This window comes from Plectropomus leopardus, chromosome 1 (genome assembly GCF_008729295.1).
Source record: "Plectropomus leopardus isolate mb chromosome 1, YSFRI_Pleo_2.0, whole genome shotgun sequence".
In the NCBI taxonomy this organism is placed as follows: domain Eukaryota; kingdom Metazoa; phylum Chordata; class Actinopteri; order Perciformes; family Serranidae; genus Plectropomus; species Plectropomus leopardus.
The window spans coordinates 6,154,583-6,180,867 of record NC_056463.1 but is presented as its reverse complement, the minus strand read 5'-3'; the positions used below and the strand labels follow the sequence as shown (position 1 = coordinate 6,180,867).

Here is a 26,285-nt window from a genome sequence, read left to right as displayed (position 1 = left end):
TACTGTCCAACAGAGACAGCCGGCAGACTCGCGAGACAGACTAGCTCTTTGATCCAACGCCTTAGTAAAGATATTCTGGTAGCGACCAGTACCAAGTAGAATTAAAACTTCTCCAGTCATACGATACATGCATTAGCAAACTTTCTGTTTCTGCTGTCTTTGGGGCCAATCTCCTCTTGGCATCTGCCCAGTTACCATTAACTAACACAGCAACAGCAGCTAACACTAACATTACGCCGTTCCAATTAACTCACACCAAAACAGCTTGACTCTCTGTCACTATGTGATGCTAACAGTTAGTCATGCCACTGTGTGTATATGTGTGTGTGTGTGTGTGTGTGTCTGTCTGTCTGTCTGTCTGTCTGTCTGTCTGTCTGTCTGTCTGTCTGTATTATCTTCAAAAGTGGTGAGTTTGTAGCCTTAAATCAAAATGCATGCATGTGATTGTGAAGCTATGGAAATAGTGTAGTGTAGGATTATCCAAAGCTGCTATTTGTTGATTATCTGTTAGATAATGGGATTTCTTTTAACTATTCTGTTGTGATATCATACCTTTCTAACAGCCAACTGTTAAAGCTGGAGCTGGAAATATTTTCAAATTAAAGCACTGCACACAGAAACATACAAACAGTAGGTGGTGTACAGTAATGCTTCTCCTTAGTGTACTGGAGAGTGAAGGCTCTTAGACATTTTCTTGCCAGTTGCTGGCCTGCTGGACTCCGGCCCCCTAGAAAACTGCCCTGATCTACTTTGTGCCCTTGGCAAAAACTTGAGTGTAGTATAGTAATGTGCTTATCTGGCTGTGACAAGGGTTTTCCATATCAGGCCAGACAGAAGTCCACACAGACTTGACTGGCTGTGTCTTTGGTGAGTGAAGTCTCTCCGGACTGCGGCTGAGCTCCTCTTCCTCTCTGCCAGTTTAAGAGGCCATCTGTAAGACTTTGCTGTACAGGGGGAGGACCCGCCAGGCTCCTGATTAAAGTGATGAGCTGTAAAATCGAGGGGGGGGGGGGCTGACAACTGGCTGCTGACGGCTACACTGAACGTCATCTTGTCTGCTGGGAGATGAACCTTCCTGCTCTACCTATTTCTTCCTGTCACAGTAAATAGATTTGTTTATGTCTACAAGCCTGAGACTGTTGTACAGTGGAGACTGTTAGGGCGCAGTGCTTTAGCTCTGCCCCCCTCATACTGTCAATACATCAGTATTATGGACTGTTGGGGTGTGATCACACATAGTTAGTATTATTTGGGTTAAATAATTTCTGTACATTTTGCTTTCAGTTTGCCACATTGTGTGTGTGTGTGTGTGTGTATGTGTGTGTGCGTGAGGTCCAATGATGAAGTTTTTGTTAACAAGCTCTTAGTCAGATAGCATCTGGTTGCATTTTGTTTCTCCGGCTCTTGCTACAGACATCTACATGTAAGCAGAGTGACTTATTCCAAGCATGCCAGGTGTGTGTCAGGATTGTATACATGACAGTATTGGAATGACAGCGAGACAGTATGCAGATTGTCAGGATGTAACTAGAGTAGACTGGCTTTTGTTGAAACAAACCTTGGACACAGTATCCAATAAAACCCCTTCCTACCTTCCTCTCCCCTCCCAAACAAGGAAAACCTGAGTCTCATATCCACCATTTCCCACCAAAATTAGCATGTGCATGCAGGTTTTTTTTAAACATGGGTAAACCTGCTGAATATAGGCTTTGTTTGTGTGTGAGTCGTTTTGGAGGTGTGTCTGTGCGATGTCACGGACAGGCCGGAGATCAGGTAAACAGAAAACAGCAGCAGGAATACGGGAACTTTTCATTTGTTTCTCCTCTTTATATATCTCTTACTTATTCAGTCTTTTAAACTTGGTGCAGATGTGTTTGGATGAGTGTTTTAGTGCTGCTTAGGAGGAGATGGACTATAACTAGTGAATAATTTTAGCGGGTGTTAGTGTTTTTTTGTGCAGCGGGAATGAGGTTTCACTCACTTGTCCCTTTTCTCTCCCTTACAGTCAAGACAGCAGTGAAGATAACAAAAATGGGATTTATTGATCTTGTACCATGCATAACTTCTGTTGATCATAAAATGTCAGATATAAAATGAATCTGCAAATTCTTCAGTCCAAAATGACACCAGGCTTTTCTGTTGATTCTTGAAGGCAAAAATGTGGCCTGCAACAGACTTGTAAGGCTTATTTTTTGCCTAGCCGACTGCCAGAAATGCCTTTTGTTGCATGATTTTATTGATGACTTGTGGCTCCTACTGGCAAGTTAAGAGGAGTGAGGAGCCAGCAGTTAATCATGGTATAAAGCAGTCAATTAAACCAGTTTTTCAAGATTTGTGAATCATTGCAATCATGTGAGGTCCCTGTGCATATAGCTATTAATGCACACACAAAATATTAGGCTGATGGGTCCAGTAGTATGCAAGATTAGCAGTGGACAGACAGGTACACACCTATGTGTGCACACACACGGACAAACACATGATTACATCTGACTTTTAAAAATATGTTGTATGTTCATCCTAACCTACAGTTTTTCTTTATTCAGCTGTGAGAACTTGTTGGGCATGTTGTGGAGATGCCAGATTAGGAAATACTCAGTCCCTCGAGAGGGCAATGAAAGGCAACCTTTATAATTGTTTGGATGTAAGGAATTTTGCATTTGAGTGTTGTAGCACATGCACTTCACATTAAAGATGAATTCTGGTGTGACGTCTCTGTATCACAGACATTTGAACCATTGATCTTCCAGCCCTGGCTTTTCTTTGAAGGGGAATGAGTTGGGCAGTTAATCACTGCAGATAAAATACAGTTCAGCTCGTATTCTCATTTGCAGCCAAGCTCATATGCACAGGACTAAGAGTCTACTTTGGTTTGCTTGCTGTCTGGTTTGAGCATGACTCATTACAACAATTTGTTGGTATCGATCAATGCTGTGAAGACCGTGAACTTGACTTTAATAAAGCGCTCAGATGAGGAGAGACAGCTGCAGTTAAAATGAGGCTGAATTAATGTGGAAGCAATTTGTTGACCTTGAAGTGCACCACAGCTCCTTTTCACATGTCAGTCAGGTGAAGGCAAAAAAAGCAGACTTGATGTTTGACAGTATCCCAACATGATGAAAATAGGGCCAGTGTCTGTGCAGATTTGAAGGGATGATCTAATGACAAAGTCTGGTCATGGAGCCAGTACGTGAGAGAACCAGGGAGGCCCGAGGAAGTGGCACTCCACCGGCTGGGCTGTGACAGCAGGGAGGCCGAGTGTGAAGGCAGACTGGGCCACTGTCACCCTTGGGAGTTTTAAAAGCCCTGCGCCGAGACAGCCACGGGCTCCTCTCCACTGGACTGTCTGTCATGTACAGCCGGGAGTGTGGGGCTGCAGCTTCTCGTTCAGTTCTGTCCTAAGCTCTGGTGGCTCAAACACATGGTGTTCCTCAGGTTTACTTATCTATATTCATGTTCACATACATCCAAAAATTGCTTCGATTTCAAGACTTGTGAGGACTGTATTTATTACCAAATCCTAGAGAGAGTGGAGTGGTGTTATCTGTGTGGTGGAACAAAAATGCTTACCTGATATATACTCACTTCTTAGCTTGAAATATTTTTTCCCTGTGTAACATTCTACACAAAAAATACCCCCCCCCCCCCTAGTATGGAGATAGGTCTGGCTATGCATTCCTCCTATTTGCTGGAATTTAGCTTTGGTTGTGAATATGGATCACAGAAAACAAGACTAGTTGTCTACAGTCATGCTGGAACCATTGTGACGTTGTAATGCAAACAAATTTATGTTTAGCAGATATGATGTTAAGAATGTTAACTGTCTGTTAGCATGGCATCATCTACTGATTGGCACTAAAAACAAAGTAAAGCAGAGGTGGATGAATCATAGTTTTGCAGGTATTTGGGAAAAAAATGATAATTTCAAATTTCACCATGTTTCACCATTCATGTCAAATCCAATCGTTGTTAACATGACAAAAGCACACAACAAAATGTAAATCTCATATCGGTACTCTAGGAAAATTTAAGGGATCACCCACATCAGTCAGATTTATCCTCTATGGGTCAGAAATGTCTGTACCAGATTTCATGTCCATCTGTCCTGTTGAGATCATTCTGTCTGGATCAAAGTGGTGAACCCACCAACCGACCGACCAACAGACTGACATCCATCCATAGAGCCTTGCCACTGAAATGTCTAATAAGAAGTGTTGAATATACTCAGCATTGCTGCAGACAGTTATCCAAACCATACCATGTTTTATCCTGCAGGCAGTCGCTGGTTTCAGTTATTTTCAGCAGAACATGAAGATATGCAAACATCTAATCACAGTCAGCCTTAATTTGCCATTCTTTGTGAAATTGATCCAATTTTACAAAGTATAAAGAGAGAAAAATGTAGAAGCCACTGCACTGTATTTACAAGAAATGTTTCTAAAGAAATAAACCCTGATGTGTGATCTTTTCGAGTTAGCAGCTAGGTGTTAGGGTGTCCTTGAGCACAAAAATGTGTTTCCAAACTGTTGGCATCATGATAGGATTGGCTTTTAACTCTGAAAGTTTCTTTTTGTTCCATGTTGACATGAATGAAAATGTGTCTGTGGAAAGAAAGAAACCAATAATAAAACTCATCTTTTGCTGGATGCAATACAAAACACAGGAAATGCGTAGTGTTAAAACAAACAAAGCCACCATTTCTAGCTAATGCTGCATATTGTAGCTTTTGTCTTGGCACAGATGTGCTGCTTACCCTCTGAACTCTTGGCCGCTCACTTGCCAATCATCCTCATAAACTGTTATCTAACCCGAAATAATCATCATCTGTAAATTATCTGCAGGTGCTGGAGACAAAACAACACATGTATGCATGCATATATATTTCTCAACAGGCTGTCTGCTAAACTTGTGACACCCCCCCACCCTCTGCCACGATTATTGCTGACCTACAAACATAACTTGAATGCTAATTACAAGCAAATGGGGGATTTCATATATGTAAATGCAGGGTCACACACAGCCTCAGACTGGTGTGATTTATCATTTATTGCAGCTTTAAATGTCGAAGTTGCATATCACACTATGGTTTTGGTCACCATTTCTATCAGAAATAAAAACATCAGAACCAACCAGGTTAAACCAGGCTGAGATCTGAGAACATGGCAACACTGCTAAAAAGAAGTCAAACAAACCTCAAGGTTATGTGTATTTATTTTGAGGAGAAACTGAAGAGATGGTAAAATCATGACCCAAACTGTCTGTTGTAAACATCAAAGTTTACAAAATAACTGGTTCATCTTTGACCTACTGTACTGAAAATCATTAACAACATTTTGAGTGCGCTACCTGAACTGCTTTTTTGTTTACAACCTGCCCTATCGTCTTACTGCCCCTGTGGATATGTTGTAGTAATGTTGCAGAATTCAGAAAGTACTTTAGTGAGTATAAAGTTATCATAACTAACAGTAATGTTTGCCAAAACTGAATTTGCCATAAGCTGGTACTATACTTTAAAGGCAAACTGCAAAACTATGTTTAAGAGCTCTGTGTACAAGTAGTTGGATTTGCAAAGGGTGCTCACATTGATCAGTCACCAGCCATTATTGTTTAAAACTGGGGTTTAATGTAGAGGTTTTTGCATGGCAGCGTATGCAGCACAGGCAGAGCTCTTTCTTCCCCCAGCAGCAGTTTGTGACTCGGGGGATAGATAATTTTGTCTATCAATTCACAGCTGATAAGATCAGATCTATGGATGAGAGGAGCAGCTGCTGCAAGTGAATGCAAACTTTTAGTACAAGCTAAATGAACAGTTAAGTTTCACTGTCTATGTGTCTGACGTTCTACTGCTCCGTCTGTGCCACAAGTGTGCTCCGTGCTCTGAGAGGTGCAATGCTGAACCAAACTGTATGTATGTTTCAGCATAAACAGTTCAGCTCCAAAAATAGAAAATCTATTTATGGTGGCAGATGTTTTAATCGTGGCAGGGCACCAAAAATAAATGAATGTGTGGGAAACCCTGTGTTCTGGCTGACCCTGTGATCGGTATTGGCCAGTACTGCTTCCAGCGATCACAAAATCCAATTTATACGCACATGTCCCACACATTTATAAAGCTGTGCAAGCTCCGTCATTGTCCATAACATAGTCCTGCAAATATTTGACAATAGAATGCCTTGTGTCAGCAACTGAAGGTATGCTGTCGACACAAATGATGTCAGAGGGCTTTTATTCTGAAACAGAAACAGGAAAAGGTAGAGTCAAACAGATGTATTTGTATTTCCTCATCTCTGTGACAGATTGGGAAATTGAAACTGCAGTAAAAGGTGGTATAACATAAATATAATAATCAAAACATCATTTTCGCTGTCTATTTCTGCTGAAAACCACACATGTCACATAGAAGAAATTGGCAAGCAACTGTTTCTCTAGATGTGCTGCAGCTGAGAAACAGTTAAAACACACCTGGCCAGCGCTGCTCACTCAGGAAGTGCACCTGCTCTAACCTCTTAACACTGGCGAACGGGCTCCCCAATGTTCGCTCGCTGCTTACGCAAGCAGTGTGTTTCAAGCGCAGTTTCAGGCCAAAATCTCTTGAGGACATAAAGTTCTCTTAGCTTTAAACACAAACACACATTTATGCAAAGATCACTAAGTATGAATTTACTTGCACTAGTTTGGTGTAGCTTGTTGGCACCAACATAATATTTTGTTTTTCCAAAGACAGACTGCCAGACAGCAAGTGTTAAGGTGTTTCACTGCGTGTGATTAGATAGCTTAATATGTTGCTCCCACTTTTGGCAAGTGCACATGGAGGCACATCGCCTGTGAAAAGAGTTTACACAAGCTCATTTCTTTCCATTTGACTCTATTCCTTCAGATGTTGGAAGAGCAGTTCACGCCCCGGCACACATCACAGAGAAAGTGGTGCAGCTGTTCAGGAGGAAAAGTGAGTTTACCTTCTTGGCCTCCATCCAGCAGAAGTCCTCCACGTCGGGAGTCATATTCTCCATCCACGAGTCAGAACACAGGTAATCCATCTGTAATCCTCTTCATTTTGGCCCGCAGCTCCTTTTTCTGCACAACTTTACTTCCTCGGGTTTACGGAGCGTTCTCATTCCAAATTAAACCCGCAGATGAATTCTCATCTCACTCATAGCTGTTTGCAGATGGCTGCTGATGAGGTGTAGTAAAGTACAGATCAGTGTGAGATTACTCCACTGCCAGTGTAAGTCAGCGTGTGATGGGAGGGCAAGTCTGCGGGTGGAATAATACAGCATTTCCTTCTGTATGCTCAGGGCAGAAAGATAACCTTTTATGTATTGTGTCTGTAAGATGAGTGTGAAGCACTAAGCAATACCAAGCACGCTGATAATGCTGAATTTTATCACAGAACCCTGCATAAACAGACATACAGTATGTCAGACTGCAGCTGTTACACTGATAACTTGAATATATGGCTTTGTCAGTGAGCTGCGATGAGAGTACAGAAATAGGTACACATCTTTTTCTGAGAGTAATAATTTGAACTGTTGTAATCTCTTCATGGCTGTCCAATAAGTCTTATTGAATTTGTTGCAATGGGCTGAATTTTGCAGCAGAATGTGATTGGCTGTAGGACATCAGCGAGTGGCAGCTCACGACCCCCCCCATTCCCCCGAGACACTATACAACTGTGAATTGTTTTTAAAGGGCAGGCAACATTGATTTTCCTCAACTCCTCTGAAGGTAAAAGCCTTCAGTTCTGTAAACCACGCAGTCAAAGAGAGCATGTGAGGGAGTGTGTATATGCATTTTCTGGGAGTAAAGACAAGAGCAACATCATACACGATGGGAGAGTGAAGCAGAGGGCCCCCCAACTGATTGGAGAGAAGAGCTGTGTGGTGAAAGCTACTTCTCTAAAATGTAGTAAACAAAGCAACCAGTTGCTCTGTACTGAAAAATAGCTGCAGGTCTGGTAGACTTCAGTCAGACACAAGCTTTGATGCTAAGTTAACCTTTTGAAACCTGGTTTGAATTATTTTAAAAAGATGGGGGAGATGGCAATGTGCAACTTAACAAGACATGGCTGAAAAATAATTTTAAAAAGTTTCAAGAAAATTAGCTGAAAAACAAAACAAAAAAGTAAAAACAAATGAACAAGAAAGTGAACTTAAAAGTACTTAGAAAATAAAATATATAAACCTATTTATTTTATATATTTTGTTCTATAACATGATTTTAAATCTTAAAGTATTATAATTATAAATATAGTTTTGTGGACATTTTTCCACATTATTTTGGATGATGTTCTAATAATCCTTTCCCCTGTTTTATAAAAAAAAAAAAAAAAAAAAAAATATTTTCTGGTTACCTTTTGGTAATTTCTTGCAATTTGTAGGTCATTTTAGCCAAGCTGGTCATTGCCTTATTTCCCCATGTAAAAAAAAAAAAATCTAACCAATTTGATCAGGTTTCAAAGGGAAAATAGCTTGTGAAAGGCATCTGAATGAAGCACCTGAAAACTGATGCTGATCCAGGTTGCAAAGACTGAAAGCTTTAGTAAGATTCAAGTTTATTTCATTTATATAGTACTTTAAAAAGCAAACAGCTTTTGCGACAAAGTGCTTCACAAAGACGGATGTATGTCTACACTTTCAAGCACAGAGGAGCAAGTCCATATATGAACAACGCAAGATTAAATGGGAATAATTAGGGCTGAAACAATTTCTCGAGTATCTTGATTACCGCTTTGTTTAATCTGTGTAACTATATACAGCTCACTGTGTTACACAGAGGATTAATATTGAAATATGTGCTTTGGAGAGAATCTTCCTCCACTGGTGTGTATGCGCATGCCTGTGCACTTCCTTCCACTTCCTGTATGATCCTCTCTTGAAGACAATGTGTTGGCCCATGCTGTGCACTAAAGGTGACCCTGACAGTTGCCTTTTAGTCCCCTTTCTCTCTCTGTATCTCTCTGTCAGTATCTCTCTCTTTGTCCCTCACATTACCTGCAGGCATAATTACCACACAGCAGGCTGGCCAAACAACAGCGAGGCTAAATGGAGGCAGCTGACTGTACTGTCCTCCTCCTTCAGGCACAATGACATGCTCCATGCAGCATATGTAGCTCGGAGGAGTACTCTCACTAAGCAAATGTTGCATTACAGGCACTCAGCCACACTCAAACACACCCACTTGTCAGATACTGATTCCTGAAGCTAGACTATGACATTAATACTGCTCAGTGGGCTGTTGACTTCTAAAAGGATCTGGAACAAGGCATATATATTGTACTTATCACTTGTGTTATGTAGGCATACACACATTATTTTACCAAGTTTCGAGCAATAAGTCCTCCAGCCTAAACAACAAAATACATCATTTGTCATTGGCTTTGACAAATATGTTTTTCTGATCTGCCAACGCTGTAGTTAAGATTTAGTGTAGGCACAAGAACAGCCTGCTCAGGTTTAGTGAAGAGTTTTGGCCATACTTAAATGAAACACAAACCCCTTCACTTATCAGATGAACTCAAGTACCCCTTCATCAACACCACGCATCATGTTCCAGATGTGTTCATTTGACTAATTATTAACTAGAAATGATTTACCACTATTCACAATTTTTGCCATATATATATATTTTTTAAACAGAATTAAACTGTAAATGTCCATATTGAGATCTGTATAGATGATCAGTATGTTTGGTTAAATTGTATTTGTGTTTCCAGTAGCAGAAGCTAGACATCAGTGTTGAGCTCCTACAATGGCACCAGTACCTTGAATTCTGTTCCTGGGCCTTTTTTTTGTACTTCACTGTTTCTTTTATAACAAAAATGTCATTTTTGAACAAGCTGCAGTCAACAAGTGATTCTGCTCCTCTGATCTTTCCGAATCACATATAGAGCATCTCTGTCTGTCTTCTCTCTTGTGCATTAATATGTGTGGGTATGTGTGCGTGTCTTTGTGAGTGTGTGTGTGTGTGTGCTAGTCTTAATCTCTGTTTAGACACAACTGAAAAATATATGTGGAATCAGTGGGTCTACGTAACTTAAAAACACAGTCACAAACAGCAGTGATACTAGGCTTTTTCTACAATAAAATAGAGAGAAAAAAAGACTAGATACACTGAAACTTTCACTGCAGAGATAGTTTTGGCTCGCTGGGAAGCAGACAGACCACCATGGCTGGCCTCTTGGTTTGGGGCACTTTGCTGCGCTTTTGCCTCTTCTTTTAACTTGGTGGCTCTGCCTTCTCTCAGCAGCAGAGCACCCCAAAGCCAGGAAGCCAGCAAGCCGGCTACTGAGTTGCGTGGGCAGCTTCTTAGCTTTTGGGCACTTCTCTCCATTATCACCCATGTACCGAAATCTGGCACCGATTGATTTAACATGAATCAATACTAGGTAGTACCAACATAATGCTGTTTTTACCCTGAAAAGTACAGAATTCAGTGCCTAACCCTATGACAAGCATTTAGCCTTTACTTTTAGCCAACTATCTCAACTACGTATCCATTAGTTTTATTTAGTTAACTATGTTAACTGTATATTAATTATTTTTAACTACCTTTTAAGCATTTACGCATAACTTTTGGCTAACTGTTTAGGCTTCTTTCCTTGCTTGCTACAGTAACTACTTGTCATGCACTTTTTATTTCAATCCATTGTGTTGAAGTTACAGCTGAGTCAGTATGTATACGTTTTGTATTTTCTCATAAAATTGTTATTTAAATGTTTTCAAGTAAGTTGAGCTACACCACAATATGCCCATTTACTCCCCTGATAACTGGCAGAATCAGAACCAGAACACAAGTACCTCTGGTTAACTGGTCACTGGTATAGGAAATGGGATATGTAAAATTGACTCACTGGTTTAAGTCAGTCTTGTTGACCCATCTAATCACCACAATCTGCTGCCTAAGAGGATGATGTCTGTTTACAGTGACATTTGTGGAATTCAAGGGAGTAAAGACAAAATTTCTTGTAATTTGATTTAACTGACACATGCTACATTTTCAGATGAAATACAGATTGAATATTTTGACATTTACTTCTTAATAATTACAGAAAAAACCTCCAGTCAGTTATTTGTAAAGATTTTTCATCTTACTACAAAATTGTATGTTGTTGATAAAGGAGATGTTGGTATACAAATATAGCGAGCTGCAGCAGGCTGAAGTTATTTTGAGACAAGTGGTTGTGCAAGTCAGACAGCCACAATGTGAGTGTAATTAAATTTGGCGAGATGGACAGAGCCTTGACTGGCTCGGTGCAGACCTGTTCTTCATTGTGATTTGTTTTGAACCTCTGAATCCTCTCTGAAGACCCTATTAGAGTTCTCGGCCGATGCCCATTCTTTCCCATTATAACACAGGCCTCCCATTCAGCCTGCTAACAGACAGCTAGCTCTACAGCTCGGCCAAATCCAATCATACATTCCCTCTCTGTCCTTTCTTTACTTCTTCATCTTTCTCTCAGCACAATCAAACCCTCCTCTCTTCCCTCCCACCTCCTCTGCCAGCTCCGCTTTCCCAATATGATAATATCCTTCTCTCCTCCCTCTCATCCTCCGCTCTCCTCATCCTCAAAGTGAAAATGTCTTTTGAATGCAAGTATTTCTCAGCACCCGCTGCAAAAGCAGAAGAAACTATTTTTTTCCTTCTTGTGCCCGGCACTGGGGAATGGGAGAGAAGGTTTATTGCTGCTCCACTAGGCTGAATAGAACAAAAGGAGCCTATTTCTGCATAGCCAGCAGTTTTCTGGGTCCCAGTAACGCTCTCATTGTCAGCAAGTGGCAGTGGCTCTGTGATGAACTAACTCAAAGCCCAGTCTCTACACCACTCTTCCCACCTGAGCACTTAAAAACGTAAGATGCTCAGCCATCTCCTCCAGCTGCTCTGTTCATCTGCCTGCCCTTTGTCACCCTACAGGTCTGTGTCTCCCTCCATGCTTCACTTCATAAGCACTTACTGGTTCCTCTCTTTCAAGGAAACATGCTGAGCTGAAGTCGACATGAGGTGGGAGTTCAAAACACACACAGAGAAGGAGGAGTGGAACTTGTTAAAATCCTCTTTGTGGTAAAAGTTTGTCATTGTTAGTGAATAAGCATGGAGGAGCTGGGTGCAGTAAACATTTGCCCCAATGTTCGAATTATTTTTATATGAACAGCTGATTGAACATGAGCACAAAAGTGATCTTATTTAAAATTTCAGTCAAAATATAACACTCACCAAAACTGATTTCCACAAATAAAGAAAAATGGGTCTTTTGCAGTTAAATCAGCAAGTTTAACAATCAGATCTGACATTTATGAAAGACTTTAAAGTTGTTATCTTACAGTGATGTTTAGCCTGACTTGGGTTTTACTTCACTTGCTGTGGATAGAAATGTCTGCCAAATTAATAATCCAGGGCATTCGTATGGTTTCATGTATATGATGGTCTTGGTTCAGCTAGTAACTGGAACATAAACATTTCAGTTTGTTAGGCATTCACAAAATTCAACACCAGAAGAAAAATACAAAAAAACCTGTGGCATGATCATCCTATCTCGTCTGTATGTGACGCACAACTGTCTTTTGGATGTAACATGCTGTAGCATGTAGTTAAAGTTATCAAACTGTTGGTGTTAGGGTTTGGTAACAATACAACTACAAAGCTATTTCAGGGTTAAAATAAGCACCAAAGTATTTGACCGACCAACGTAAGTCAGGTAACACTGTGTCAAGACAGCATTGAGTTTTGGTTTTACACGGGACACAAACATTGGAAAGTGAACACTGGACTCCTGCATGAAAGTCAGACACCTTTGCGCTCCTTATATTACATCCTTACCAGCAGCGTTTCAACCTGCAAACGTCTGTCAGAGTATCGTGTGGGCTCGACAGGTTCTGTCCAGCTGCGTTTTCAGCTCACGCTGTCGAGTGGCGTATCACAAACTGTGAAAGGTGGCTTTGGCGTCAGAATCTTTTGCAAAATACTGTGGACATTATCTGGCAAAACTGTAGTCTGCAATTTTGTTTCTTTATCATTCTTCTGGCAGAAAATCTGAAAATTCCTAAAATGAAAAGAAGGAACAGCATGGTACTGTGCTGGGCTGCCATGGTGGCGTGTGTGTGTGTGTGTGTGTGTGTGTGTGTGTGTGTGTGTGTGTGTGTGTGTGATCATGGCAAAAACGTCCTTGAGACACCTTTTGTAGCAGGGACTACCACAGAAGCACTTTGAGTACTTTGCCATGTGTCTGTCTGTCTGTGGACAGATTTTGTACCCACCATAGCATCACAAACAAGCAAGCTTTGTAGGTGTGTAGCTGAGATCCAAATAAAAGCTGAGTTTGAAAATGGGTATGGTTCAAGCACAGGGACCGGAAGTAAGCGGCTAGGAAATAGGAAAGGCTTTTTGGCTGTTGTGATCCCATTGCAAGATTGTCTCTAGATTTATATATACATATGATATTTGATCTTCAGAAATTTCAAAATTTGTTTTGCCATCAGATGAGAGTTATGTGAATTTTATCGACGGAAAAACCTGCTGTTTTCTAGCCTGAACTGTTGATCTCCCCCCCTGGAGTAGGGGTGAGGGATGAGCTGCACCCTCTCGCCTCAGACAGATGCCAGTTTCCGCTTTGCACTCCCTGGATTACTCTTCAGCAGTATTTGCTCTCAGAAAAAGGATGCATTGCAGTACCAATGCTGACTAAAAATGATTCGTTCTTCTCCTCAGAGTCTTCCTCGGAGTTCCTGTGAACTGCACAGGCTGACAAAAATGCAGAACTCAGAATTGTGGTCTTTGCTCTGCAAGTTATGTTCTTCTCAGTTTTTCCCTTAATCATCCCTGCTAGTGTGTGCAAAACATCTGGGCTAAGGTGGATTCAGTTGCATGCCGGTCAGTAAGATGTAACATTACTGGCAACCTGACTTACATTATACTGACGATACAACTATACTGACATAATTGTAAGTATTTTTTCCCATAAAACCAGTAGCGGCATAACACAACCTTAAAAGGTTGCTGTGGCTTTTAACAAAATAGTTGCCTATTTACGGTACATATCCAGGAAATACAGAGCAACAATAGCACTCAGTTGGAGTTGTGTTTGTATCAATGTGATTATTGTTAATGCAGTATTAGCTCTGTTTTCAGCTTTAGGTTTATAATTAATAATAATAATAATAATAATAATAATAATAATAATAATAATAATAATAGTAATAATAATAATAATAATAATAATAATATAGTAATAATAATAATAATATCTTCCTTAAGCTGCTAGATGTTTGACTTTTTTAAAACCACCTACTTGCTAACTTCACTGTCTTCTGTTAGGATGCTACAAAGCTTTATAGAGCTTTCAAATTACGTCATCATTTTTGTAGATATGAAAAATATTAATAAGTAGAGCTTTGAGAAATTAACTCAGTCTCATTGAACCACTCACTTTGGGGAAAAAAAATGTTCAGTATATCTCAACAGGCCAACCTTGGTCATGTAGATAATGCATTTTGCAAAACAGAATATAAAGGCTTGGTGGCTTGAAGGCTTTTATACACTAAAGATAGTTTTGACCTCAACATTTGGTCTGCCAGTTGCTGCCTCTTTCTCTGAGGCTTACTTCATAATCAAGAAACACGTCATTGGGCAGAAAAGCTTTACATCTGCTGAGGAAGAAGCCTATGGAAAGGAATCCTAAAGAACATCAAGCCTACAGGAAAACAAATAGCACACACGGCCATAAAAAAGCCTCTGCTTTCTCAGTAGCAGCCAAAAGGCAATGTTAGACTCACTCTGCCCGACACTTCCCAGAAACCTCTGCTGTGTTTGTTGTTAGTTTGAATGACAGGATCCCCCTGACGCCCCTGAGACTACCAGATTTCCCTCACCTGTCCAACAGTCTTCAGACCCCAGAGACCTTCACCAGCCTCTCGGCTGCCCTCCTCCTCCTCATGAAGGAGAGAGCCCAAAAAAATCTTTCTGCAACAAAAACATCCGCAACCCCAAAAGTAGCTCTCAGCACTGGGAAGACCAATGCAACTAATTTTTAGGTTGATACAGAAAATTAGGGACTAATATATCTCAAAATCAAAAGTGACAAACAGCTGTCTGTTTGCACACTTGCAAGATTTCTTAAGGTATTTTTCCCTCTACTACACTGCATTTGTCTTGATATCTGCAGTTACTTACTACAGTTTTTCATATTTCACATTTTTAAAGTTTGGGGTTACTTAAAGCTGTGGTAGGTAACTTAAATGAAAACACATTTTTGTCATGTTCGCTAAAACTGCCACTACATCCTTACAGTGTTACATGAGATTGATAATCTTTGATAAAATTCATCTACTTCTGCCTCCCCTTCTTGCTTATAATTGCATTACTGCACGTGATGAAAACAGCCAATCAGAGCCAGAGTCTCTAATGCAGTTGCAGTTGACTGCAGTTCATTTCTCGTGAACTGCAGTCAATCTAGGCAGAACTGAATCAAGTGTTTTTTACTGCATTGCCTATTTCTAGCATCAGATGTTTTCAGAAGCAAATTTTAGTGTACTGTTGAGTTTTAAATTAAGAAAAATTGTCCGGCTGGTTGGCTTGTGTGTGTTTGCAACATAGCAGCACAAATTTTTCGACATTGCATGGCACAGACGGGCGACTCACATGCTAATCTGTGCTCACCTTTTTCTCTGATATTTTGAGATCCAGACATTCAGAAAGTCTTTCCCAGGAGCTGAAATATCCGCAAAGGTCTCTTACTCTCCAAAACAAACAGACCCAGAGATTTAAAACAGTAAAAACATTGAATAAAGCAGTTTCATGTTATAAATCAGTGAATTTTCAACACTGCTCATTGTAGATGGCCTTCATAACTAGCTGACATGAACAGATGGCAAAATGCAAATAGCCCTATCTGGAGCTAGTGTTTGTTTTTTTCCATTGTGGACTACAGAAACATGGTGGTGAACATGAACATAAACCAGAACCTGCTCCCTGTGGAGATATAAACAGCTCATTCCAAGGTAACAAAAACAATGAGTCTTATTTTTGGTTAATATTTTTATTATATTATTTTTTAATTTCTGTATATCCCCCTAAATTCTACACACCGGACCTTTAAGTAAAGGATCTGAATATTTCATGTTTCAATATTTTCATGAACAACACATGATCAGTGAAGAGCAGTTCATCCTTAACTATAGTGATTATTGATTCACAATCCCATAGTGTCCCATGTAAGCAAGTTAACAAGTTAACTGACCTTACACGCTCAGGAATGCCAGGGTTAAAAAAGCATGGAAGGCTATTCCTGAGCCGTGTCTTGTATTTTCTAAAGAAGCACCCCAAGTGGATGTTTTTAATTTACTCCTCTGCACCCTGTAATTCTGTCTTGTTTTGCCTGCCCATCAGCTGGTTAAACCTGATGGACCTCATCACCAGGAACACAAGGTGATCTGCCTCCACACACACTGTGTTCACACTCATCGTGAAAATAAGAATTAATTCGCTCCTACTCATCAAATCCTATTGATTTATACACGTCAAGCCAGGCTCAGCTCTTTAAGTTACACCTATCTGCCGTCACCCTCCGATGTTTGCTAAATCCAGAATCTCCCACTAAGGATAGTCTGCGTGTTACAATTGAAGCACAATGCCTCCCAACCAATCCCAGTCACATTTTCTAGGTCAGTAACTAAAGGCCATGGTGTGTTTTCCCATCGCAGTATCTGGTTTACCACCTTCTCCTCCCATTCCACGGACAAGCTCCAGAGTGTTGAATGACCTCCTATTGAGCAGATAATTGGCTGTCAGCTGCCCTCCATAAAAAAGCTGCATGACACCGAGGGTGAAGAAAAAGGACAGGATGATATACAGCCAGCCCAGCACTCTTGAGCAACCATTCATTTTCAAAACTTTACCCTTACAGATGATGCCAGTGCATTTTGATGAAGACCACTTGTCACCTCTACAGCTTCTTCCCAGAGCTGTCAGTGCACTCCTGAGACCCTTCCACAGCCCACAATCTCCGTCTCAGGGGACACAGCCCGCGACCCTGCCACTGTGCCTGTTTATTTATTACTCAGCAGTTTAAATCACCATCTCTCCTGCTCTCAGCACAGTTATTACACTGTGAAGAAAATCGCCATTGGAATTAAGTTTTCAACGTATATGTACCACCCCAGCAAACATTAGTTGGATGATGTCATGTCCCTGTTCAAAAATGGTCCCAGTTGGACGCCAAAAATTGCAACGTGATCATGAGGCGGATGGCCAGATGGTGATCAGAGTTGGGAGGTTTATTTTTAAAACATATTACTGAATACATGCCCCTAAAATATAATTTGTAACATATTCCATTAGATTATTTAATTTAAGTAATTTGTTCTAAATATTTTGTATTACTTTTGGAAAACTTAAAAAATATCAGAAACAAACAAGAAACAAGAAAACAAGAAAAACACAACAGTGTCCAGGCTGTGCATCTCCTCTGTCTTGTAGCAGGTGCACTGCACACACTTAATTAAAATTCGTATGTGGGAATGCGTGCCTCATATGAATTTTACACTGGTAAAATACGTAACTTACTGACTGTATTAATTCCCAGTCCTGATGCTGACATTGTTTTCACATCCTATAATGGTCCTTCCAGACCCTCTTTTGTAATCGAGGAATTATTGGCATTTTTGACATTTTATTTGTAAAATGGTGGTGATCACATGTTCAAACTTTGACATCCACTCCATGTCCAGAGACAAGTACTTGATTTTCTTTTTTTTTTCTATTGTAACAAAAATACATGCAGTATGCCTATATTCTATTTCTATATATTTACATGTAAATTGTATTCGTATGTGATCGTCATCTCTGCGTAAGAGACAAAAGTCTTTATCCAAGCTGTCTTTGGTAGCACATGAGAGAAGTTTGCCGTCAGGGCTTCTATCTGTTATATAGTCAGGTGACTAAGTATAAAGAGTGACATTTTCCACGTAGATTGTAATTTGTGGCGGATAAATGAGTGAAGCACAGGACTGTTGAGACTGGGGTTTGTGTCCCATGTGAGTCGGTGGTGGCCTGTTATTTGCTTCTATTACCGTCATATTTCAGCATTGAGAGGACACCCAGGTAGCATTATTAATTTTTTTTTCAGTTTTTCCTGGGATATCATGAACATGATTACACTGTGTCTGTTAAATATCAATCATTATTCATGTTGGTAGGCAGATTTTGTAACTATTTAATCAGCCAAGCTAGCTGTTTGCCTCTGTTTCTGGTGTTTGTGCTGTGGTACTGATACCTGGCTGAGACGATATAACCAATAAGAAAGTGACATCAATCTTCCCCTCTAACTCTCCTTTAGAAAGCGAGTACAATAAAAATATGTCCCAAAATTATGAACTCTGTTTTAAGTAGTCGGCTCTCTCCAAAAAATAAACTGTCACTCATCTCAAATGGTATGTAATCAAACAGATATCTGTTTTTCTCATTTTTTCCAAGTTTTGAGATATCTTTTTTTTTTTTTAATTCTGCACTGACCTGGTTTCAATAGAGATTAATTTTTGTTTTTGCTGCTTACAACAAAGAAATTTTACTCTTAAAAAATCAACAGCCAGAAATATCCAGGGTAATAGGAATACATTTTTTTTAAATTAATCAGACCCCTGAAAATAGTTTTTAGTAAAACAAAGTTCCAAAGGCAGATGATAAATTCAGTCATAATTTATATTTTTTGGGGTGGTTTACGTTTAGTCTGCCCTGTTATATATATGTACAATATCCTATCCTATACTTCATGAAACCTAATATTTCAGTGAGTGCACATACAGATAATCTCATGGAGACACGGGGTCTTATTCTCAAGCGAGACCTATTTCAGTTGTCTACGTATTTCTGCAGAAGCTCCTCAAGACCAACTTTTGCATGTTTAGTCGTTAATATTCTGTATATAACCTTGCATTCTGTTGTCATTTCATGTGGAGTTTCTTAGTTGACACTGAAATAGAAACTTGACTTTGCCATATCTATAGATGAAGGGAGCAGTACATTAATGGGTCACAGTTTCCTATAGTGTAAAGACACTCTTTACATTTCTCTTAACAATATTACATTCATTTGACAAATGCTCATTCCACCACAGTACAGTCAGAACAGACAATATGGTAATGATGTTTAATACTGTATGTGGTCATACAGTCAAACCCTGACCCCAAAGCATCAAAAAGAAGTCCTGGAAATGCATTTTCTTTTCATTGACAATATGGTGTAGTTTACTAGAAATGGGAAGGAAATCTAAGCTGTGTCCCAGTTCGGGGTCTTTGTCCTCTGAAGTCTACATTCTCAGACCGAAAGCTTCGTAATTGGCCCATGAGGCTTTTTGCTTTTGAAAGGCTTCTCCCAGTGTGTCTTAGAAGTGCCGCGTTTCTTGTATAGATTTGGAGGACACAAGCAGTGTGCCCTTTGCAGCCCTCCATTTTTACATTATCTGTTTTCTGCTGGTCGTCGTTTACAAGCAACTGCTTGGTTAAGATTTGCTACGTCTTTGTTGCTTTGTGTCCATTTTTGCACATATTCTTTTTAAGTGTATTTTCATTCAAAAAATAGAAAATTGCCTGCACAATTTTGCCATCACATTACATTTGCTGGCCAAAATTTTCTCCCTGCTTTGATATGCAAACATGATTTTTTTTTCCTCTAAAAGCTGTGGATGCGCACATTAGGGGTCTGTTAGATTCTCGCAGTTGCCATGAGAAGGAAAGCGGCTTTGTAAAAATGCTGGTTATGAAAGGATTAGGAATGAAAGAAAGCCTTTAAAATGGTGATAAGGCTCATTGTTTATATTTTGTACAGAGACGCACCAAAACAGATATGTCATTTTTAGTGTTTTTCAGGCTACACAATTAGTTACAAATGGACTGCCTGCCAATAGATTATTCTCCGTCATTAAATATGCTGTAATTCAGGGATACAATAGCTACCACTAAATGCTTCATAAAATAAACGCTCACTGTGAAGTGGAGTTAATGCCTTTGATGATTATTTCATGAGTCAAATCAGTATAACGGTGTTTCTGCTCGTTCAGTGATTTCAGGCCTCTCAGAGCCCTGAGGAGGCTTCCATCAGTGGAAGAGGCGAAGCTGGAGAACTCTTGTTCCCGCTTTACTCCTTGTTCAATGCAAATGATTCTTCTCCAGCTGACAAGTATCAGTGGCTCTGTCTCCTGCTGCACAGTGATGAGACAAGCTGTCAGGTCGCTGTCCAGCTGTAGCCACACAGCGATATATTCATTTAATTTCAGAGTGATGATACGCTGTACAAAGACTGTCCGGACATGTACACATGCGCATATAAGTGAGCAAGTGGCCCCTCCTCAATGCGTGCAAATGCAATTTAATGTTGTAGAAAAACACATCCCTGTGATGCTTGTTAATTTACTGTGTGATAATTGTTTTGGTTTTAACAGAGCCTGCTGTGTGGGGGGCTGATGGGCCGTCATTAGCTCTGTGGAAAGTTTTGAACTCAGTTTTCTGAACCCTACAAGGCGCCCCCTCCTCTCATTTCCTTTGTCTTTTCTTGTTTACAACATTTAATTTGTTCATCTTCATTCTTGTTATGTAGAAAACGTGGCACTATGACTAATACCTTTATTAACAGAAACATAAAAGCCTTTATTAATATGTCACATCTTTTCACAAAACTGGACTGTCTATGTAGTAGACAGTTATTTGAAATTGTTCCTAAATGACCAGAGAAAATGGAGAAAAAGGACTGTGGATTTGCTTTTTCATGCAAGGTAGAAAACCTACAACTACCAGAATGCACTGTGCCACACTGGATCAGATCTTTTTGTATAATAAATTATAAAGTGGATTATTGCTACATTTGACCTCATATTTGTTCACTATAATGTTGTAGCAAGGTTCAGATTATCATTGCGTTGGTGGGTTGCCTGGTACTAGTGTTACAGCTAAATGGTGCCCTAAAATATGTTTCTGATGACATTTTATGTGAGAAATGGGCAATACAGTAACAGACTCTTGGTTATATTTAATCAGACCTGCCTAGTTTTACCATTTGATTAGAATTTGAGAGAGAGACCGAGAGAGGGGCAGGTCTCTCTCTTGATCCACTTCTGTGCTCTAAATGTCTGTAGTGGCGGCCATACGGAAATGTGAACGTACGAGCAACGGATGAGAGATGAACAGAGGATCTGGGGCTGTATTCACAGAGCTTCCTAGTAGTAGTGACAAAAATGCTTAAATTTTTAGAATGTTTTTTTTTTTTTAATTTAGCCTTTATTTAACCAGGTTGGTCCAGTTGAGATACAATGACCTGTCTTCAAGGGAAGCCTGGCCAGGACAGCATTATGATGTTTTCTAAGAATTTACCCTTAGTTAAGACAAGGTCCTGTTAAAGATAAGTTTTTCACAAAACATCTTAGCCCTTAAGAAAGCTCCTCAACAGCTCCTAAACTGTTCTTATTCCTACGGGGGTAGAGATGAGGACTTTGAAGTGGCCTAAAAGTTCTTTAGGCGGAGGAGAAAATGGCAGAAACACAAAGAAGTAGGAGAAATACTTTCCAAACATAAAATGACAGTAAGTAAATGAAATGCTACGGATTGGATGATGCAGGAATAATGTGGTCGAATCCATTAGAGATGTGCTCACATCTACCAACCAACACAATAACACTACAACTTCAGAAAAGAAAGTGATCACAACACTAAAATATTTGCAACTGAAAAAAACTGTAAAAACAAATTGAGACTGTCCTTATTTGTCCTTATTTTCCTTCCTTTTCCTTCCTTCCTGTTTATAGAATGGGTTTAATATCTCTGATAACACTGTAGGATTCATGATATATCAGTATGTTTATTCTTTATTTAGTTTTTATACTGGTGAGAGCTTTGAGGTTAAGTGAATGTTGATGAAATTGTCAAGATTTATTGTCACCATTATTTTAAGTCATTTTGTATCTCTCTCATCTTTGTAATGCTATTTCCTGACCGGTGACGCAAATGCTCTGCGTAAGTCCTCTGATTTGATGAATTAGGCAGCTTCTATACAATATATGGAAGTGCTGTGATGCTGCCCACATGCCTCTTGAAAGTCAGACAAACAAAAGCATTGCAATTAAATACATATTTTAACAGTAAGCAAGACATGAGTGGGAGTTATTCTCATTGTTTGAAGATTGCACCTTCCACTTAAATGCTCTGTTATTCAGGGTTTTGTATTTTTTTATTTATGGAAAGAAATCAACAAACATTCAGGTATTTTGGTAACATTCAGTTACTCAGCAACATAAGGTGCATTATTGTGCACAAAAATATCATTCCGAGGCTAGATATGATGTTTTCATATGTAATATTATTTTACAGGTAAAGCATGTAAATACATATCTACCAATTGTTTAAGGGATCAACATTTGGTGAACATGCTGAATGTGTTTCACATGTAATATACCAACATGCAGCATCTTTGTGTGAGAAATTAAAAGTGCAGAAGATACAAAATTCGTATTGGTAATCATACAACTTTATATAAAAAACATTGTCAAAAAGGAGGAACAGTCATTGCTGAGATCTGGCTTTCATACAACATTTAAACAAAGCCTCACATTAGAAATTAGATAGCTTAGTTTATCAAATTTAAGTTTTATATGTTAACTTGATGCACTAAATACATGACGTACATTAAGTATGTTATATACATCACTGACTATTGTTCCAACAGTCCCAAATTCTAAACCTGTCTTATTAAAAAAATTGCCCATTCAAAAACCTATTTCTCCAATAACCAGTTATCCCAAAAACCAACTTCTCTTAAGTTTCCTCGAAAATGCATACTCTCTGCAGTTTGAAAACCATATTTCTAGGAAAAAATGTTACAACTGTGTTCTTTCTATTATGTGTCTTTTATATTTATTTATTTATTTTTTTTGTTGTTGTTGCATTTTTGCCTTTAATTGATAGGACAGCACAAGTGTATGAGGGGGAGAGAGAGAGAGGGTGACATGCAGCAAAGGGCCGAGGCCGGAATCGAACCCACGGCCGCTGCGGCGAGGACACAGCCTCTGTACATGTGGCAACCGCTCTATCCACTGAGACACCAGGCACGCCGTTGCTATTGTGTTTCTGTAAACCACGAATGTGTAATATTTGGTTAAGACACCCACATTTGGTGACTTAAACGTTGCTGGAAAAGCAGTGATGGATCTGTGAAAAACTTCTGTGTGTGGCGGCTCAAATGCTGCTGGGAAATTTTTGGAGAAACAGGACTTTTGTAGACATGGGCTTTTGGTTTGGTGGGACATTTTTGCAGCAATTGGGGCCCCAGAATTTTGGGCTGTTGGAACAAGTTAAGTACGCTATGTATGTAACCTTAGATAAATTTGGTCGATGTTTACAGCCTCATGGGTAAAAGTTCTGTGTCATCCATCCATCCATCCATCCATCCATCCATCCATCCATCCATCCACGCCTCCTCCTATGCTGACTTTGTCGCTCGTCATACTATGCCACCTGACTTCTTACTTTGCTTCCTTCATAACTTACTACGGCTACAAGAGGTCGCTGCCAAACAGTAATATAAATAAATCTCACAATAAGCTGCTTTCACAAACACTGAGGGTTGATCTGTTTTCAGTTTTTTGTAGCAATTCATCGCTGCATTCACAAATCTCAGCAATTACTTTGGTGAATACAGTGTTATCATAACTAATAGAAACGTCCTTCCCTTATGTCTAATAAAGAGAGGCAGCAGTACTAGTGCCAGTGCTTACATTAGCTTACACAGCCATCAATTCTAATGTGTACCTGGTCAGTGTGATATCTTTATTTCATCATAATGTGTTTGTTGTTTTGTTTGTGTTGGGTCATTATGAAGTTCATCTCAGTTTCATTCATTTTCCAAACAGAGATCTGCTTCCTCACAGCCTCGATTGATATTCTCTGGAGTGGGTCCGCTCTCCCTTTCCATAAATATGCATGAGAGCTGTTGAGCTTTGGTGTTGAATGGGCTTGATCCCTGTGTGTATGTGTGAGAGTTTGTGTGCTTTGTGTCTAAATGTATTGGAATAGGCTTGATTCTGGCTAAGTTTGGATGATGTACAGGAGAGCGGTGTCATATGCGGCATATATTGTGTGCGTGAATGTGTGTAAGGGACCGGGGTGCCAGTGTCGGGGTCATTTTCAGCCGCAGGGAAACTGAAATGTCATGACTGGCTGCCTGCGGCTCTCGGGCTGCTCCGTCTCTGGCTGGCTGGCTCTTAATTTAGCGTGGCTGATGAGGGTGGAGAGTACGTGGTGCTGAGGCGAGCTGCAGGTCGGACGCCTGCAGTCACACCACAGAATGAGGATAGGTTTGGGCTCAGACTGTGACCAAAATATCTGTCTATCTTTTTTCTGTTTGGTCAGACAGGCTGACAGTCATCTTTTTACACAAAGCTTAGACTGAGCAATCACATTGGGAGGTGTTTGTTAAAGCATTAACTCACTGTCCTTCATGTGTACACACTGTTATTGTTTGACAGCTGGGTAATGAAATTACCGCGTGTGTTTTCAGGGGTCAGGATGATAGTGGCCTTGATAAATATCGTATCAGCAATCATTGTGCCAATATGACTGTGGTTTCTCCGAGACCACAGCTACAAAGAGATTGCCTGCAACACTGAATGACCTTTAATTTTAATAGTTTAATTGCTCATTTTTTGTATAAATATATTTTTCTACACAAGCGTGAGGTAGGGTATTTCTGCTATAGCATTTCCAAAACTTGAAAATGAAAATTTGTATCTACATTCATGATCCCTGGGGGAATATTCTCTGTGTTTTGTCCAGTTAGGTTAAAATTAGCCCTTGATCGACACTGACCGATGACAAGGTGTCTTGAAAACAAATAGTTAGAATCCAGGGTTATAAAATTCTTGGAGAAGTAACGAAATTAGAAAAAATCTGTCCAAGCCTGTTAATGGTTTGGATGTTTTGGAAGAGTTTTGAATATACATTGGCTCTTTCTAAAATATGTTCATAGAAATCCAGAAGAATGTCAGATGCTATGTGAATTTTTTTTCTCGTATTACTGTTTTAAATTCTAGTGCTGTGCTGTGTGAGTGTTACAATGTTAGTAGTATCATGCCATATACATAGACCAGACCTGCAAGTATCCACTTGTATGGGTTTGAGCTATTATGCAGCTCTTTGATGGCGAGAATGTCTAATAAGTGAGTAAAGTTAACAGTTTGCTCATTAGCAAAGACCTTTGAACTGTGTGTAAAATTATGTATGGCTGTATTGCTGTATATTCCCATTTTACTACTGTGTGAATAAAGTCATGGAAATGGCATAAAATATTAAGGAAAACTTATAGAGGAGTTTTGAAACTCGTTGCTGTGGGAACCCTTAAAAACAGGATGACTTTTGTGATTCCCTGATCTCTCCTCTATAGCACAAGTGTGGGGCCAAGAGTTTGTCTTCTACCCAAGAAAGGTCAACATCTAACTGGCGGATTCACATTTTATTTACCAATCATGTCCCTCAGAGGATGAAAAATCTTTTTTTTAATGCAATTGTAGTAACAAATGGAAGAGATGTTATGTGCCAACATGTTTTCAAGCGCTGCAAAGAACCAACAGGAAATAAAAAAAAAAAACAAAAACCAAAAAGCGTTATCTAGCAGCATGCTTTTAGCCCAAGGGCCATATTCACCATCATTTTGAAATTACTGTCATAGTTCCTAACTTAATTCAGATTTTTCTAGCTAGGAGTCCTAACTTAGGAGTGATTGAGGAAAATTCTCAGAGTTGAGCAAGGAGAGGACAGAAACTTTAATCTTTGTGAGGAGGTGTGGTTGACCCTTTGCTATGTATGATCATTCTTTTAAAAGGTGTGATTAGTTGTCACAGAAACTCTCTTTTGTAACCTGCATGATGTGGACACCCAGTGGAAATGAAATGAACTGTGTCACAGTGACAAACACAGACTGAAGGACCTCTATTTGTGTGATCACTCTACTGCACTGCTGCATGTCTCCAGTTGCCAAATATCTTAGTGTTGTGCTCACTTTATTTTTGGCATTGTATTGTTATTTCATTAATTCACTGTTATCCAGCGTATTTCTCCTACATCTTTGTCTTTTCACCATTTTATCCTCAGCTTAAGAAACTCGTAAGCCTCTTAAAAGTCCTCCTTCCTACTTCAATCAGATTTTTCACCTTTCGAGAGCTCTTAAGGACTAGAAAGCTTTTTAATAACTTTTATCTTTATTAGGATCTAGTCAGAACTTAAAATTCTTTAGAATAGGAGCTAACTCTTTGTATTATC

General features: G+C 39.6%; 1 protein-coding gene across 1 annotated transcript in view; it reads left to right on the top strand.

The window, feature by feature from the left end:
• Positions 1-26,285, top strand: part of LOC121946268 (protein kinase C-binding protein NELL1-like) — a 321,639-nt gene that overhangs the window by 38,079 nt on the left and 257,275 nt on the right. Inside the window, exon 3 of the mRNA XM_042490773.1 lies at positions 6,878-7,028. Coding sequence (XP_042346707.1) covers positions 6,878-7,028 — 151 coding nt within the window. The remainder of the gene's footprint in view (positions 1-6,877; positions 7,029-26,285) is intronic.